This window comes from Peromyscus maniculatus, chromosome 7 (assembly GCF_049852395.1).
Source record: "Peromyscus maniculatus bairdii isolate BWxNUB_F1_BW_parent chromosome 7, HU_Pman_BW_mat_3.1, whole genome shotgun sequence".
In the NCBI taxonomy this organism is placed as follows: Eukaryota; Metazoa; Chordata; class Mammalia; order Rodentia; family Cricetidae; genus Peromyscus; species Peromyscus maniculatus.
The window spans coordinates 5,037,200-5,052,310 of record NC_134858.1 but is presented as its reverse complement, the minus strand read 5'-3'; the positions used below and the strand labels follow the sequence as shown (position 1 = coordinate 5,052,310).

At 41.9% G+C, this 15,111-nt stretch overlaps 1 protein-coding gene across 1 annotated transcript in view; it reads right to left on the bottom strand.

Moving 5' to 3' along the window:
• Nucleotides 1–12,086: 12,086 nt before the first annotated feature.
• Nucleotides 12,087–15,111, bottom strand: part of Tmem123 (transmembrane protein 123) — a 31,667-nt gene continuing 28,642 nt past the window's right edge. Inside the window, exons 4-5 of the mRNA XM_006983783.4 lie at nucleotides 14,937–15,090; nucleotides 12,087–14,280 (exon numbers count right to left, since the gene is read on the bottom strand). Coding sequence (XP_006983845.2) covers nucleotides 14,256–14,280; nucleotides 14,937–15,090 — 179 coding nt within the window. The 3' untranslated portion in view covers nucleotides 12,087–14,255. The remainder of the gene's footprint in view (nucleotides 14,281–14,936; nucleotides 15,091–15,111) is intronic.

Genomic DNA, 15,111 nt, shown 5'->3' with positions numbered 1-15,111 from the left:
TTTATCAGTATATGGATAATATCTTATTAGCTGATCCAAAGTTAGGTACCTTAGAAAGTATGTTTGAAGAAGTAAAGAAAATTTTGCCTTGCTGGGGACTACAAATTGCTCCTGAAAAAATACAAGGAGGAGATTCTATTAATTACTTAGGATATAAAGTAGAGCTACTGGACCTGCCTGGACTGAGTTTACCAGGTTGATTGTAGTCTTCGGGGGAGGATTTGCCCTGGAGGAGGTGGGAATCGGGGGTAGGCTGGGGGTAAGGGGAGGGTGTGGGAGGGGGGAGAATAGGGGAACCCGTGGCTGATATGTAGAACTGAATGGTATTGTAAAATAAAATTAAAAAACAAAAAACAAAAACAAAACAAAACAAAAAAAAGAAATGAATAAATTAAAAAAAAGAAATTCTAGCTATTGTAAATAGAGAAGCAATGAACATGGCTGAGCAATTATCTGTAGAGTAAGGAGGATTCAAAACCTTTTGAGATTATGCCAAGGAGTAGTATATCTGGGTCATAAGGTAGATTTTAGTTCCCAGGAATCCACAAGGATGACCCCAGCTTAAACTACTAGCAATAGTCAAGAGGGTCCCTGTACTGGCTTACCCCAGTAATCAGATTGGTGAACACCCTAACTCTTATCATAGCACCTTCATCCAGTAACTGATGGAAGCATATCCACAGCCAAACACCAGGCCAAGCTCCAGGAGTCCAGTAGAAGAGAGAGAAGAGGGACTCTATAAACAAGGGGCATCAAGATCATGATGGGGAAACCTACAGAGACAACCAAACCAAACTAGTGTGAACTCATGAACTTTAGACCAACAGCTGTGGAGCCTGCATGGGACTGGACTAGGACTTCTGCATAGAAAGACAGCTGTGTAGCTTGACCTGCTAAAGGGGCCCCTGGCAGTAGGATCAGGATCCATCCCTAGTGCATCAGCTGGCTTTTTGGAACCCACTACCTATGGTGGGACACCTCGCACAGCCTTGATGCCGAGGAAGGGGCTTGAACCTGCCTCTATTGAATATACCAGGCTCTGCTGACTCCCCATGGGAGGCCATACCCTATTGGAGGAGGGAGTGTGGGTGGGTGGGTTGGTGAGGGAAGGCTGGAGGAGAGGAAGGAGGGAAGAGTAGGGGATGTGTGGTTGGTATGTAAAAATGAATAAAAACTTCCTTAATCAAAAAAGAAAAAAAATAAAATAGAGCTACAAAAAATTAGACCCAAAAAGGTACAACCCAGGAGAGATCAATTGCAGACTCTTAATGATTTTCAAAAATTGTTAGGAAGCAGCCGGGCGGTGGTGGCACACGCCTTTAATCCCAGCACTCGGGAGGCAGAGCCAGGCGGATCTCTGTGAGTTCGAGGCCAGCCTGGGCTACCAAGTGAGCTCCAGGAAAGGCGCAAAGCTACGCAGAGAAACCCTGTCTCGAAAAACCAAAAAAAAAAAAAAAAAAAAAAATTGTTAGGAAGCATTTCCAACTTACAGGCTATCATTGGAATACCTAAAGATGGACTAAAAAATTTGGCTAATACTCTAAAAGGGGACAAGGAGTTAAACAGTCCAAGAGAATCATCAGCTGAAGCTGAGAAAGAATTGACTCTAGTAGAAAAGACTATTTGAGAAGCACATGTGGATTGTGTGAATCCAGAACTTGAATGCATTCTGGTCATACTGCCCTCCAGACATTCCCCAACAGAATTTTGATGCAGAGGGAAGATATTATATTGGAATTGATATTTCTACCATGTAAACCAAGGAAGAAGTTAAAGCCTTAAATAGAAAATTTCTCTGATTCAATTCAAAAAGGAAAACTAAGACTTTGCCAGTTGACAGGAATGGACCCAGCACAAATTGTAGTACCTTTAACTAGTGAGGAAATTTCCTCACTATGGAAAGATAATGAATACTGGCAAAGAGCCTGCAGTAATTTTTTGGGAGAGATTAACAATCATTATCCCAAAAGCACAAGAATAGAATTCATAAAGAGAACTGAATGGGTCCTTCCTCACATTGTACAACAAAAGCCAATTTTCTGGAGTCCTCATATTCTATACTGATGCAAATAAATCAGGGAAAGCTGGATACAAATCAGGAGACTTAAGTAAAGTGGTTCAAAGTCCATACAACTCTGTACAAAAAGCAGAACTGTATGTCATTCTTTTTTGTTGTTGTTGTTGTTTTTTGAGACAGGGTTTCTCTGGATAGCTTTGCGCCTTTCCTGGAACTCGCTTTGGAGACCAGGCTGGCCTCGAACTCACAGAGATCTGCCTGGCTCTGCCTCCCAAGTGCTGGAATTAAAGGCATCCGCCACCACCACCCGGCCTGTATGCCATTCTTATGGTACTGACAGACTTCACAGAACACCTCAATATAGTCACTGACTCTCAATACACAGAGAGAGATGTTTTACATATTGAAACTGCTGAGTTTATTCCTGATAATACAGAATTAACTTCATTTTTCATACAATTGCAGGAAATTATCATAAATAGGGAAAATTATATATATATATACATATATATATATGTATATATATATATATATAATATAACACATTAGATCATAGGGGTCTGCCAGGACCTCTAGCACAAGTTAATGATGAGACTGATCAGTTACTAATAGGTTATGTGCTAGAAGCCTAAGAATTTAATAAGAAACACCAATAGCAAAGGTTTGAAGAAGGATTTCTCCATCACTTGGCAACAAGCCAAGGATATTGTAAAAAAAAATGTCCTACTTGTTCCTTCTATAACCAAACTCCATTACATGCAGGAAGCAATCCAAAGGCATACAAAGAAATGAAATTTGGCAGATGAATGTGTTTCATTTTGCAGAATTTGGAAGATTAAAGTATGTAAACCACAATATTGACACCTATTCAGGATTTCAGTGGGCCACTCCTATGAGTTCTGAAAAGGCTGATTCTGTGATTACACACCTATTAGAAGTTATGGCCATCATGGGAATACCTGTACAAATTAAAACTGACAGTGCCCCAGCATACGTCTCCAATAAAATGAGACACTTTTGCATATTATATAAAGCATATTGTAGGTATACCACACAATCCCACAGGCCAAGCAATCAGAAAGATCTAATCAAACTTTAAAGAATATTCTCAATAAGCAAGAAAGAGATAACAATGACTCATAAAAATAGATTGCATAATGCTTTATTATCCTTGAATTTTCTTAATGCTGATGAGAAAGAGATAATAGCTGCTGAGAGACACTGGACGACAAAAAAACTCCTGAGCTAAACCAACCAGTTTATTTCAAAGATGTGTTAACTTCACAATGGAAACCAGGATATGTTCTACATTGGGGAAGAGGTTTTGCTTTTGTTTCTGAAGGAGAAAAAAAAGCTACGGATACCAACAAAATTAATAAAAATTCGATTTGACAGGGAGAAACCCCTTGATGAGGAGAAGTAAAAGCTCATCCACTGATGTGACATCTCTACAAGTTGTAAGAATGTATGAATTTCTAAATGGTCTGATTAAATAAAAAAACACATAGCCAAATATAGGGGTGAAAGCCTTAGAGAGATCAGGGAAAGCCACCAGCCAACCTTACCTTACCAACTCTGCAGCTTCCAAATGAGAGTTACTTCCTGTCTACCCAAGTCTATATGCCTTGCTGTTCTGCCATCTGATTTTCTGTCTGTCCAGGTATATTACTTCCTCTTCCTGCCCTGCTCTGTCACTTCCTGTCTGTCTGTACAGACCTCCAGACCTCCATGGTTAACTAGTGTTGGAATTTAAGGTGTGTGCCACCACACCTGGCTCTGTTCCCAGTGTGGCCTTGAACTCACAGAGATCCTGCTTGCTAAGTGATAAGATTAAGGGCATGTCTTACCACTGCCTGACTTCTTTGTTTACTTATAATGGCTGGATCTTTTCCTCTGATTTCCAGGCAAGCTTTATTTATTAAAGCACAAATAAATATTGCCACATTTCAGCACAAATAAAATATCACCACAGCAGGGTTCTGTTTTTTGTCTTTACAGGATAATAGAAATACCCATCTTCAAGAAATCATAAGACCTTGGATATCCAGACATCTATGTGGAAGGAAAGAATCTATTGGTACAATATACACAGGGTAATATCTCACTTCCTCACATCTATATCTCTTCAACTCTAGAAAAGTTGTGGTTTCGATTCAATTATATCAAGCTGACTTTGGAGTTGGAATTTGTCTCCCTCCTTCTCTAAACCCAAGCATGTTGCTAAAAGAAAAAGTTAAAAGATTCTGTCTCATATCAGAGGAGCCATTTGGTGTGGGACAGAAGAAAACCAATAAAAAGGGACCATTGTCATCAAGATTCTATTTCTTTCCATGTTTGTCCTTGCTTTCAGAGAATCCTTTCTTACATGTCATGTCATCTTTAAATTCAAACTTTCCATTTTGGTATTAAGTTTTCCACAGTGAAAATAAGTCTTTCCAATAGCAATCTCTGAAGTCTCCAGAAGGAAGATGGGGCCCCACAACAACAACTCTACCCAGTCCAGAATGATGCCTTGTTACCCATGAACATCACTCAATGATAAACTTTGGACTGAAAACTTCCAGACAGTTCTAAGATGAGATGGTCCAGCACACTACACTTCTAGCCAGAATCTCAATCTTACCCATTTCTGAGACTGGCTGCAGACTCTATTGAGACCTATCTGAGCTTTCTTACAGAACCCAATAGAGATACCCTTGCCCCCTAAACAGCAGGAAGCAATTCTAAGAAAATGATGTCCTTTCTTCCAAAGGTTTCATGTTTCTCAGGGTTATGGATAATGGCTATAGGGTTGGGGGTGGAAGAAAATATTGGACTCAGTATTCTTTTTTAGAAAAGGGGGAATGAATAGGTATAGGATATTAAGGTAGATTATCGTATTTACTAGTACACTAATTCAGTAAAATATTAGCCTTAGATAATTTGCACTGATATGGATTTTTATATATTGATACAAATGTAAACTATTCTTATATTCTTACTTATGATAATTTGTATATTGATACAAATACAAAACTATATTTGTTGTATTGTACACATACTCCTACTCTTGTTTGAAATATTTTGTATATTGATACAAATGTAATATTATACTTTTCATACTGTATGTATGTTCTACCTCTGTTTAGGATATATTGATACATATTTAGGATTATTGTCATATTACATGTTGCACTATACATTCTTATCTCTGTTTAAGCTATTTTTTGTATTGTCACAATCTTGAGGTCATTGTCCTTATATCATACATCTGCTTACAGACTGTTTATGTTGTTAATGTGAAGCCTTAGTCCTTAAATTATTTTAGTAGAGAAGACTTACTGAGATATAGTCATTCATGCTTGTCATTTTTATAGTTATGTTAGTTAGGTTATCCAAACTTACAGAAATATGTCAGATGGATAGGCAATCTTCAAACACTACATAGACCTAGAGAATATGACATCTAATGTTTTGATAACTTAGAATTCTGTTGACATGAGACATGATTGCTCCTGGCAGCACCAATCTGATCCTGAGAGAATGTTGGGCTTCTGAGACATTCCCGTTTGGAAGTTTGTATTCTTCTTGGCACAAAATGGCCTATTGGACCAAGAACTGCCCTTGCTGACTGCTGACAGTACGAATACTGTCCCTTCTGAATGAGCAGGACACAAGGAAAAGTGACTATTGAACTCTGCCAAAACAGGGTAAGATAGTCTTTCAAAATACCTACTTCTGAAAATGATCTGTCAGATACTCTAGGCCTGTAGCCAATTTGAATGCACCAATGATGCTGAGAAACTTTAGGTCACTATTCAGGCTCCCAGCTGTCTCTGTCCACTCTTGCAAGACTCCTGAAAGTTGCTAGCATCCTTCTCCCATTTCTCAGGTATTATATTCCTTCTCAGGTCTTTGATGGAATTGAAGACTAACAGTTATAGTTAAAATTTTCTTGTATCTTAGCTAGAACATATTAAGTATTAGATCAGTTTCTTCAGGATAAGACATTTTTGGAATGATCTTTGTAATACGCCATTTACCTATGCTCTAGACTTCTCTGGATTTTAGTATGTGTCTCTTGTTTGATTTTATTTTTGTTGGTTGTAGTTCCATCTTGCTTAGGTCATTATCCCTTATTCCTCCTGGACAATATTTGATCATCATTCCTATTGTATATAGTTTTGTATTAGGTTAAAACTTTCTTATTTAGACAAAAGGGGGAGATGTAGTGGGTAGCTGTTCCAGCTTAGACCTGAAAGTACTGCCCCAGTGAGGCTTCTGGTAACTGCCATGCCTACCTATGACCTGCCCCTGGGGTGGGGCCAAGAGCACATCTTAAGACTCAAGATCCAGATGTGCAGGCATCTCTTGGTTCCTTGTTTATGTTATTAACCTTTGTTTTCCTGAAAAATACTTGATAATCATTCTTATTATATATAGTTTGCATTAAAGATTAGAACGTTCTTATTTAGACAAAAAGGGGAAATGTAGAGGTATTTGCTCTGCCCATGGCCATGGGCTATAGGATTCAAAGGAGGTGGTGCTTCCTGTCATTGTTAAGTGACCTCTTATAAGGAAAGGGAGAAGGGTCACATGACCTTTCTCTCCACTCCTGCCATGCAAGGTGATTTGCTCCCAGTCAGATCAGAGGATGACTTCTGATGTCTACTCCATTCTGTAATTGAGAGTGTGTTTCCTCAATTTATATCTTAATAAATTCTGTTAACCATTTAATAGACTCATGTGGATTGACCATAATATGGAGCCTTAAAGACTGTGGCTGGGGGCACCTCTACCTCCAGGAGTAACAAAGGAGTGCTGGACACTCAACGGTCACTCCTCAGACTCAAATGTTTACACCAACCAAAGAGGAAACTCGCCAAATTGCCGTTGGTGGATGGGGTGCCAAGAGATTGGTGAGCCTGAAGGTGAGTCTGTTGCCGGTGGACTGGAGATGAGGGATGGGGTCCCAGTGCAGCTTAGACCATGAAGGGAAATGCAGGCAGTAGGAGAGGCTATCCCAGGTTTCAGCACCAAATGTAAGCATTACATCTCGGATGGAAAGGTAACCTGGCATTCGGGCACCAAGGAATACCACAAAATCACAGCACACAACAAACTTCACATAAGAGATTTATTGGGAGGGAAAAACCCAGAGGGTGACTGCCTCTGCTCAGGTGAGAAACAGCAGAGAATGAGCAGAAGGTAGGGCTTATAGAGTTTCCTAGGGGTGGTGTGGGGTGGAGCTTTCCAGGGTCTGGATTTCAAGTCAAGAGCTTGGGCTTTTTACTCTGTAGGACGGGGGCTGGGTGGAGCTGTTAGGGCAGTTAGATTGTTCTGTGGGTGGAACCTGGCAGTTGGAGGTCCTTGAGGGAGGGCCCTGGCCACTCTGTCTCAAGGGGCCTACACAGTCCATATACCCTAAGAAGCCTTGTGAAGACAGCCAGTGAAAAAACTACCACTTGTAAGGCATGGAATGAGGACACCAAAGCTCCCAACACCTAAAGCTTGGACTTGGGAGCAAGGACTGTGAGAACACACTTGGGTAAGTCACTCAGTCCAGGCCAGCTGGGTGGACAGATGAGTGTCAGGGTCAGTCCAGGTGAAAGCAAAGATATTTTGAGACTGAGGACTGAGAGGAATAGAAAAGAAGGCATCCTTGAGGTCTAGAACTGAGAATTGAGAGATTCCTGAAGGGACAGTGGACAGGAGAGTATAAGGGTTAGGCACTAAAGGATGGAGAGGGGCCACTGCAGAATTAATGAGCCAGAGGTCTTGAACCTGACAGTAGGTTCCATTAGACTTTTTAACTGCAAGTATGGGAGTGTTAAAAGGTGAAGAGGTTGGGTAGAGCAGCTTTTTCCTGAGAGGGTCAGAAATGATAGGCTTAAGTCCTCTTAGGCTCTAGAGTGAGAGAGGGTACTGAGCTTGGGTGATATATTTGGTATGGTCCTGTAACTGGATAGTAATAGGCTGATGCTGTGGGATGTTCTGTATGCTCTGAATGTGTTGCTCTGATTGGTTAGTAAATAAAGTGCTGATTGGCCAGTAGCCAGGCAGGAAGTATAGGCGGGACAAAGAGAAAGAAGGCTGGAAAGTGGAAGGCTGAGTCAGGAGACGCTGCCAGCTGCCGCTCTAATAAGCAAGATGTAAGGTACCAGTAAGCCACAAGTCATGTGGCAACTTATAGATTAATAGAAATGGGTTAGTTTATGATACAAGAACTAGATAGCAAGAAGCCTGAGCGTTTAAGCCTAACAGTTTAAATAATATAAGTACCTGTGTGTTTATTTGGGTGTGAGTGGCTGCAGGTCTAAGCAGGCCTGGAGAAAACTCCAACTACACCTGACCAGTGGCCCTGTTGGCAGCATTTTGGGCAAGGTCCTATCAGTGTCCCCCGTGGGGCGGTGGTGCAAGCCTGGGCCCAATGGCTGTCTTTCCCGCACTTGAAACAGGGACCAGGCGGCTTCCGGGGAGCCAGTCAGACAGCGTGTGCCAGCATCTGGTAATTTTTTTGGGGGGCTTTTTCATCTCTTCCATGGTACACCTTAAATGCCACCGCCAACACTTCTGCCTGTGGGGTCAGAGGGCCTTTCTCCAAGTGTTTAAGTTCTGCCCTTATGTTGGGGAAGCTCTGTGAGACAAAGTGGGTCACAAGGAGCTGCCTGCCCTCTGGGCTTTCAGGATCTAGGCTAGTATATTCAACAAAGGCCTTAGTAAGCCGTTCTAAGAAATGAGATGGATTTTGTCCTTATCTTGAATTATCATTCTTAGTCTTTCATAGTTTACTGGTTTTAGGGCAGCCTTATGGAGGCCTGCCAGGAGGCAGGTAATAAACCTGAGTATTGTTTTATAAATCCATTCAATGGTGTGTGTTCATCTGCACACGTATGCTGTCAGAAGTTAACTTTAGGATGTATCCTCCACTACTTTATATATATTTTTTGAGACAGGGTCTCTCACTGAACCTAGAGCCCACTTTTTTAGGTGGCTGGCCAGCAAGCCCCAGCAGTCTGTCAGTGTCTCTGCTCCCGAGCATGGGGGTTAGTGGTGTGTACTGCCACCCCTCGCTCTTATGTGGGTGCTGGGAATCCAAACTCTGGTGCTCACACAAAGACCAGTGTACCCACTGAGCACCTCCCAGCTCAGTCAATGATTTTGATTAGAGGTTTTAGTTCATTTGTATTTATTTGTTAAATATATTCAAAGTTGATCATCCTCACTCTTTTGTATTTTTGTTTTTTGAGATAGAGTTTCTGTGTAGCCTTGGCTGTCTTGGAACTTGCTCTGTAGACCACGTTGGCCTCAAACTCATGGATCTGCCTGCCTTTGTCTCCTGAATACTGGCATTAGAGGTGCATGCTACCACCACCCTGCTGTCACCCCTACTCTTAACACCTGAAATGCTTCAAAATTGGGAACTCCTGAGCATTGACCCGGTGACACGAGGAAATTTCCATATCTGACTCCATGGTGTTCAGTCAAAATGAAGGCACACTAAGAATATCACAGAAGCTTTTGGTTAGTGTTTAAGGCGCGCGTGCACGCACGCGCACACATGATTAGACAGGTTCTATCCCTGATACCTCATTTGCATATGTAAATATCCCAATGTCCAGAATCTGAGACACATTTGCTCTCTAGCATTTCAGGTCAGAAATACTGAACCTGTATACATAGGCAAGAACTGTGTTATTATTTAGGTCCTGCAAATCCTCTGGCTGTCTCCCTGTGCCTGGGTAATCTTCTGTACCAGCAATGATAGTATGCTTTATTATTTATCTTCTATGTACCCATTGGCTGTTACCTAGCCCAGTGGTTATTTCTTTTAGGAACTAACAACTTTGTGTAAACTACTCTGTACTTTTACCACCCACCTTCCATTTTTATTACTCGTCACAATGTACCTTTTGTCACATACGGCTGACAGTGCAGCTGTCACTGGCAAGGCTTATCCTTCTGAAGCCCATTCTGAAAGGCTCCCTCCTTGAGTAGTGTGATAATGGAACACCACCCACACTTTTGTGGCAAGTCTGAAGGACAGCTTTGCTATTTAGTCGGGTTTTTGTTTTTCCCCTTATAACATTGACTAGATCATTCCACCCCATTCTTCCAGGATGTCAGGTTTCCACTGAAGTCTTGATGGTAAAATTGGAGCCTTTTGTGTGGGGTTGCACATCTTTTTCCTGTTGCCTTCAGGATCCTGTCGTGCCTGGCAATTTGACTGCAATGTCACGGTGTAACCCATTCTGAATCAAATAGGAGTTGTGACTTTGGATCTTTCTGTACCTGGATTTTTTAAAATAATTTCTTCCCTCAGACTTGGGGCATTTCTAGTTATTATTTCTTTAAGTAATCTTTCTTCCATTAATACTGTATTCAGTATTTTCACTTGTGATGCTGGCTCATAAACTGTGTAGGATCTCATTTCTTCACATCTTTTTTCCTCTGATGACCATATACTTCATTGCTAGGTAGGTTCTCTAAGTACTCTAGCGATGAGTTGAAGCAGATTTTGGTAGCTTTGGGAGTCCTGGATCCAGTCGCCCACAGATAGCATGGAAACAGTTTCCTCTGTTACATGTTCCCATGATGCTCTGCCCCACCATGGGCTCAAGAGCAAGCAAGTAGCCATCAATCATGGATGAACAGCCCTCCCCCCACTTAGGCAAGAAACATTTTTTATAGGCTGAGTATCAAGTTATTTTATTACAGGAATGTAAAGCCGATTTAACACTTCATTATATTACAATTTTCACTTTGTCACTTGTTTAACCTTCCTTAAAATGATTATCTCGAATTATTTTTATATGTTAATAGTGTGGAGCTCTCTAGTTACTGGAAGTGGTTGGTTGGTATTCCCGTCTTCTTGACTTCCCATTTCCTGTTGGACTCTGTATTTGGTGGTACTGTCACTTTAGGGTGGCTTTGGGACAAAGGACTCACACTTGGGATGGAGGGCGCTGGTGAGAGGTACAATGACCTGGCCCAGGCGAGGACAGCCAGCGGCCGAGGTGGTTGTGGCAGACACTGTGGGGCCCGCCCTCGCAGCTCTGTACGTGAGTGGCTCAGGGTTTTGTGGGTCCACTTGTGACATCTGCTGGAGTCATTCTGCACCACAGAGGTCATCGCTAAGGCTTTTCAAGGCACTGAAGAGTGTGCCCGTGGAGAGGCTGTGGCTCCAGGGACTAGAACATGGGTTCTCAGGACTGAGGCCCCTGCTGAGAAGTTCATGACAGTATCTAGGTTCCACCTGTGAAGCAGCCAAGAACTGGGAACAAGGGCATGTGGCACACACATGGCCATGGTGGCTGCATGGTGAAGTGAGGTCTGTGTTCTCTCCGGTGACCGCATGAGCTAGCATTAGTAAACAGGCACATCACACAGTGGCCCTGGGCCCCAAGCATGAGGCCTTCTAAGACACCACTGATGTTGGCTGTCCAGGCCTGAGCATCCCTGACGGCCGAGCTGCCACTTTAGAGGGTCCACGTGCAAACAAGCTGGTTCTGGGGTGTCTCCCGTGTCAGAAGCAGAGGTAGGTACTATGCAGCCTCAGAGCTTAGCTTTGGAGTGTTTCGAGTTTGTTCAGGGTCAGCAGGAGAGATGGCATCTCTGATTTCTGGAGTGAAATAAGTGGCTGCTTTGTGGTGTGTGATGTGTTTGTGGAGGTGGCAGCCTCTGGTGGAAACGGATGGCTGATAATCTGTTGCAAAAGAAACTGAACCCAAGAATACTGAAGAAATGAGAGACCCCAATGGCAAACTTTCAAAGCCTGTGCCAAGGAATGGACATTTTTGTTGTGAGACTAAACTATCCAAGGTCTGGCCTAGGTGTAAAAGCAGACCTTTACTGTACATGCATCAAGATTATATACTGGAAGCTGGGTGGTGGTGGTGCATGCCTTTAATCCCAGCACTCGGGAAGCAGAGTTCAAGGCCAGCCTGTATTCAGAGTGAGATCCAGGAAAGACACAAAGCTACACAGAGAAACCCTGTCTCGAAAAACCAAAAAAAAAAAAAAAAAAAAGATTATATACTGGATAAATAAAATAGGAACCTCTGTGCACATTCAACAAAACACTAAAACCTTTGAATGGAGAACAAATTTTATTCTAAAAATAGATCTTAGTAACAATGAAATACCAAAATTGGTCATTATAGAAAAAAGGGTAACAAGAATTTGCTAGTCTTTCCCCTGAAGATACAAAATTATCACACTATAAAATATGTTGCCAACTCTCATTTCTCTTCCTTTGAATTATTCTTTTTATGGAATTACTGAAGTGAAATTTAAAGCCAGAATAGCTCTGGTGTCCACACGTACATCTAGGATTGCTTTATCTTAACAAACACATTCTCTAGGAAAGCTAGGAAAGGTGAGCATTTGTTCACTTAAGCCAGTCTCGGAAGACAAATTTACGCTTCGAAAATGTGGTCAATTTTGATAGATTAAAAAGAAATCTCTTCAACAAAAGTCCTGGTATTTGAAAGCAACAAATTAGAAAAGACATAACAACATTACTTTTAACCCCCAAATCAGTGGAGACTAGGAGGCAAAGAAAGACAGTACTTCAGGAAGAGGTCTGGACCTTCAAAGTGCTAAGGAAACAGCATTCAAGAACACTGCCCGCTGGTACTGAGTACCAAGAGCGCAGCAAACCGAAACAAGTTCAACTTAAAAGCCCTCACCACCGCAGGAGCCTAAACTACATTCTGAAGAAAGGAAAGTAGCCAATGAGAAAGCACTCACTTTCCATCAGCCCACACTTGAAACTAATCTACCCCATGTTCCATTTCCTAGCATTTCCTCCATTCTCCCTGTTAATAGATCTGAGCATTCCACGTTTACCACATCAGTTGGCCCTAATGCACAGCAAGTAGAAATAATTTTATTTATATAAAAAATTCTTGGTAGTCTGCATTTTCTGAAAACCAGCAGATTACAAAAGTTACACTTAATTTTAACTGTAACAGGTGTGCACTCATTAGGACATTTGAGGCTTATTTCTACACTTTCAAAAATTGCTGTAATTTTTTGGCCCTCTACAATAGAAATATATTAGTATTTTGTAACTAACACCTCCTTTGTTAGCCTTGACCCTGAGTTTGACCTGGAATCTAAACTATAGAACTAAATGCCGCAGACAGCCTGGGCTTCTGGAGTGACAGGCTGCTGGGGTGACGGCCACTGGGGGACCGGGTGCTGCTTTCCCTGGAAACACCAAGGGTAAGAAGTGGGCCTGGGGACATGGAAGCTGGAATTTACTCGAAAATACAGCCTAGAATAAAAAACGCCATTTTCTCAAATCTGAGTAAGTTGACAGTGTAAAAAATGCAGCATCTCCACTCTGTAGTTTAGTGGCCTGGGGGGCTTCACAGTCCCTGGTTCAGAAAGCACAGCGTTTTGCTGTCAATGTAGACTTCTAAACACTGATTTGGAAATCATACAATGGGGACTTTTAAAAAAAGGTATTTTACATTCCATTACAAATTTCTATATATGGAAAGCAGCTCTACATTGCCTAAAAATTGTTCACTGAAACTCAATCTGTCAAGTGCCTGTGAACAGCGTTCCCAGTGGTGTGACAGGTTCCCAGGCAGCGCCGTGGCTTTGCCTAAATCTGCAGAAATGAAGAAACAGCAACACGGACGGCTGACAAGAGGTGGTTAGTAGAGTCCACACTCCACGGCACTCCAGGGCCTTAACACAAGCATGGTGTTGTGAGGGCTGCATTGGAGTGCAAGTTCTCTCTAGATCAAGCCTGACTTCTAAACCCTAAAATGTTGACGTCTTCTTAAGATGAGCTGGGTAGCTCAGCTGTGGAACTCGAGGCATGAATTAGGGTACACCCAGCTCTGAATGGCACTCAGGTTCTTTACGTGGTCACTGTTTAGTGAAAGTCAGTGTTGCGGCAGGCTCCTCCCTGTATGCTGCACGGGATCCCGCCCAGTGACAACCAGTGCCATCTGCATACTCCGAAAGACAGGGCTTGTCTTGTGAGGACTTGTCTTGCGAGGACTTTCTAAAGTAAATGTAATCACTGGATAAATCACCTGTTTGCTTCAATTATTCACTGAACTGCCCAGACCACAACCTTTACCTTCAGTAATGAGGGATTTCTGGATATCATGGAATACACTGTTCATTTTATGCATGCTTCTTATACTACTTCCAAGAAAATAATATTTTAAGCTAATATAAACAAACTAATTGATAGGGTTGCAGGCTCTCTTCTTTCCTTGCTCAGTAGAGTGCTTTAAATGATGGCATCATGTTCATCACTGTAATAGAAAATTTAAATTACTGTCAAATTAGTATTTGTAAGGAAGACGTTAGAACAGTCTCTATTTTCACAATCAAAATTAATTACTGTTGCTCAGCATTAAGTCGTGTGCATACCCAGTATACTGCAGTGGTTAAGATTGCCAAATAGGCCCAGAGTCAAATCCCTGTGACTTTTCATAGGGCATAAGCCATTATCTGGTCATGTATACATGAGAAAAAATTAGCCCATAAAGGGTAAAGTTAGGAAGTTAGGCAACTTTAAAGGCTAGGATTACAAGTCATGGAACACCACACCTGGCTTACAGAGTCTGTACTCACAGTAACTACTATTACCAGGGAAAACTAAGCAGAGGAATTTCCTTTTGTGTCTGTATCTTTGTCATTAAAGCAAAAACTATGCTTTTACTAAAATACTCTTTGATATATATCACATATATATATGCATGTGGACAAGTCACTAGGTTGATGAGACCAGGCATGTCACTTATGATGTGTGGTAAACGCCAACAAAGGAGTTGGTTAAAAGTTGGTAAAGCAGTGTTTGACCCCAGGTGTGTTTTCATTTGTGAGCACAAGTCTGACCCAAGCACAGCGGAAGTCTGTCCCGGAGAGAACACTGGACATGATAACTATGTAGAGGGGCCAGACTTACATGCTTCGATACCGGATGCCTCTCCTTGAGTAATACATTTTGCACCCAATGTAGAGCACAGCCAGGACCCCCAGTGTTAACACTATTCCTCCAACAAAGCTGCCGGGGTCAAACCTGGATCCTTTGCTTTTGTCAGAATGAACAGTCGCCGTTACTAGAAGGAGACAAAACAGAT